Here is a 1609-nt window from a genome sequence, read left to right on the forward strand (position 1 = left end):
GGGAGGAAGGAGCGCGGGGTCCGAGCAGTCGGCGCAGAGAGGGAGCGAGCGGCAAAAGCAGATCTGCGAACGCTTCCCCGGACGTCGGCCTTGGCTCGCCCGCCCCTGCCCTTGGCCGGGGCTCCGGGGGCGCCCTGGGCTCGCGCAGCCCGGGGCCCCCGCGTCGTGCGGCCGCGCCGCCTCAGCGTGCGCGCTTGCCTTGCAGGCCATGCCGCCGCTGAGTCCCGAGAAGCCCGCCCTGTGCGCCGGCTGCGGGGGCAAGATCTCCGACAGGTACTACCTGCTGGCCGTGGACAAACAGTGGCACCTGAGGTGCCTGAAGTGCTGTGAATGTAAGCTGGCCCTCGAGTCCGAGCTCACCTGCTTCGCCAAGGACGGCAGCATTTACTGCAAGGAGGATTACTACAGGTATTCCCGCCCCGTCCCCCACGTGTGCACACCTGACAGGGCCACCTGCCCGAGCCCGGGGACCCCGCTCGGTCCCCCTCCCTTCGCCCCTTCGGGGTGCGGTGCGGTGCGGTTAGCAGTCGCGAGACCCGGGAAGGCCACTGCGCACGCCTCCGAGCTGCAGCCCCGGACGGGCGGTGAGGGTGGGTGGGGGGACCGCGGGGTCTGGGGCGATGTGGGGCTACGCCGGGTGCTCGCGTCCCCTCGCAGTTCATGCAGAGAACCGGGGAGACCCGGGAGGAGTCGGCGACCGTGACCCCGTTCTCTGAGTCGAAAGCGGCTTTTTTTTTTTCCGTTTCCTGCGAACGGGCCGGGTCCGCGCCTTGGAACGGAGCTGGTGGCCCGGGCAGCAGCCACCACCGGGCGTTCGGTTTTCCCGAGGCTGGCGGGAGACCATGTACATGGCCTTGAGAAGGAATGGCTGCCCAAAGCCAAGCCCCTCGGCTCTGGGGACCCCTTCCCGCTGGCGAGCATCTATCTGCCCGCTGGCCTCCAACCGCCCGGCAGGCGCGTTTGTTGGTTCTTCCCGGCGATGCTTCTGGACCTGCAGGGACTGAGCAGGTGACCTAGCTCCGCCCGCAGCCGGCGAGGGGTGGCTGGGGAGGAACACGCTTTCCTCCGCAAAGCCGTCCTTTCGGGGGCTGCGTGTGTCCCCGTGCCTCACACACACCCATAAACAGCACCCCGTTTCCTTCACAGAATGTTGGTAATGGATGACATGTTTTCAGTTGGGTCGCAATTCCGTGTTCTTCATGAGCGTTTTGAGTTAGTGAGGCAGGATTTTTGTCGTTTGTTTTTTAAAATCAGCATTTTACAGAGAGGAGAACTGAGGATCAGGTACCCGATTCTGATTTTAACGGAAGGGGTCTTTGTCTTGTTCCCCAGAGCGAGTCTGAAAGCAGAAAAAATCCATGGCCAACTGGGCCCCGTCCTCTCCTCTCTGAGCCCTGGCGTCTCAGGCGCCGGCCACTGCTGACAAGCCCCACGTGTGAGGGCGGGACATGGCCCTGCCTTTGCCGCAGCCGGGGGCCCTAATGCGACTGTTTCCTTCCAGAAGGTTCTCTGTGCAGAGATGTGCCCGCTGCCACCTTGGCATCTCCGCCTCCGAGATGGTCATGCGCGCCCGAGACTCTGTCTACCACCTGGGCTGTTTCACCTGCTC

General features: G+C 64.6%; 1 protein-coding gene across 2 annotated transcripts in view; it reads left to right on the forward strand.

Annotated features, from left to right (window-relative positions):
- Positions 1 to 1609, forward strand: part of LHX9 (LIM homeobox 9) — a 16804-nt gene that overhangs the window by 1372 nt on the left and 13823 nt on the right. For both annotated transcript variants that reach the window (XM_023534762.1, XM_011367236.2), the window contains exon 2: positions 206 to 408. In XM_023534762.1, coding sequence (XP_023390530.1) covers positions 206 to 408 — 203 coding nt within the window. The remainder of the gene's footprint in view (positions 1 to 205; positions 409 to 1609) is intronic.

The sequence above is a fragment of the Pteropus vampyrus genome, unplaced genomic scaffold (assembly GCF_000151845.1).
Source record: "Pteropus vampyrus isolate Shadow unplaced genomic scaffold, Pvam_2.0 Scaffold131, whole genome shotgun sequence".
Lineage (NCBI taxonomy): Eukaryota > Metazoa > Chordata > Mammalia > Chiroptera > Pteropodidae > Pteropus > Pteropus vampyrus.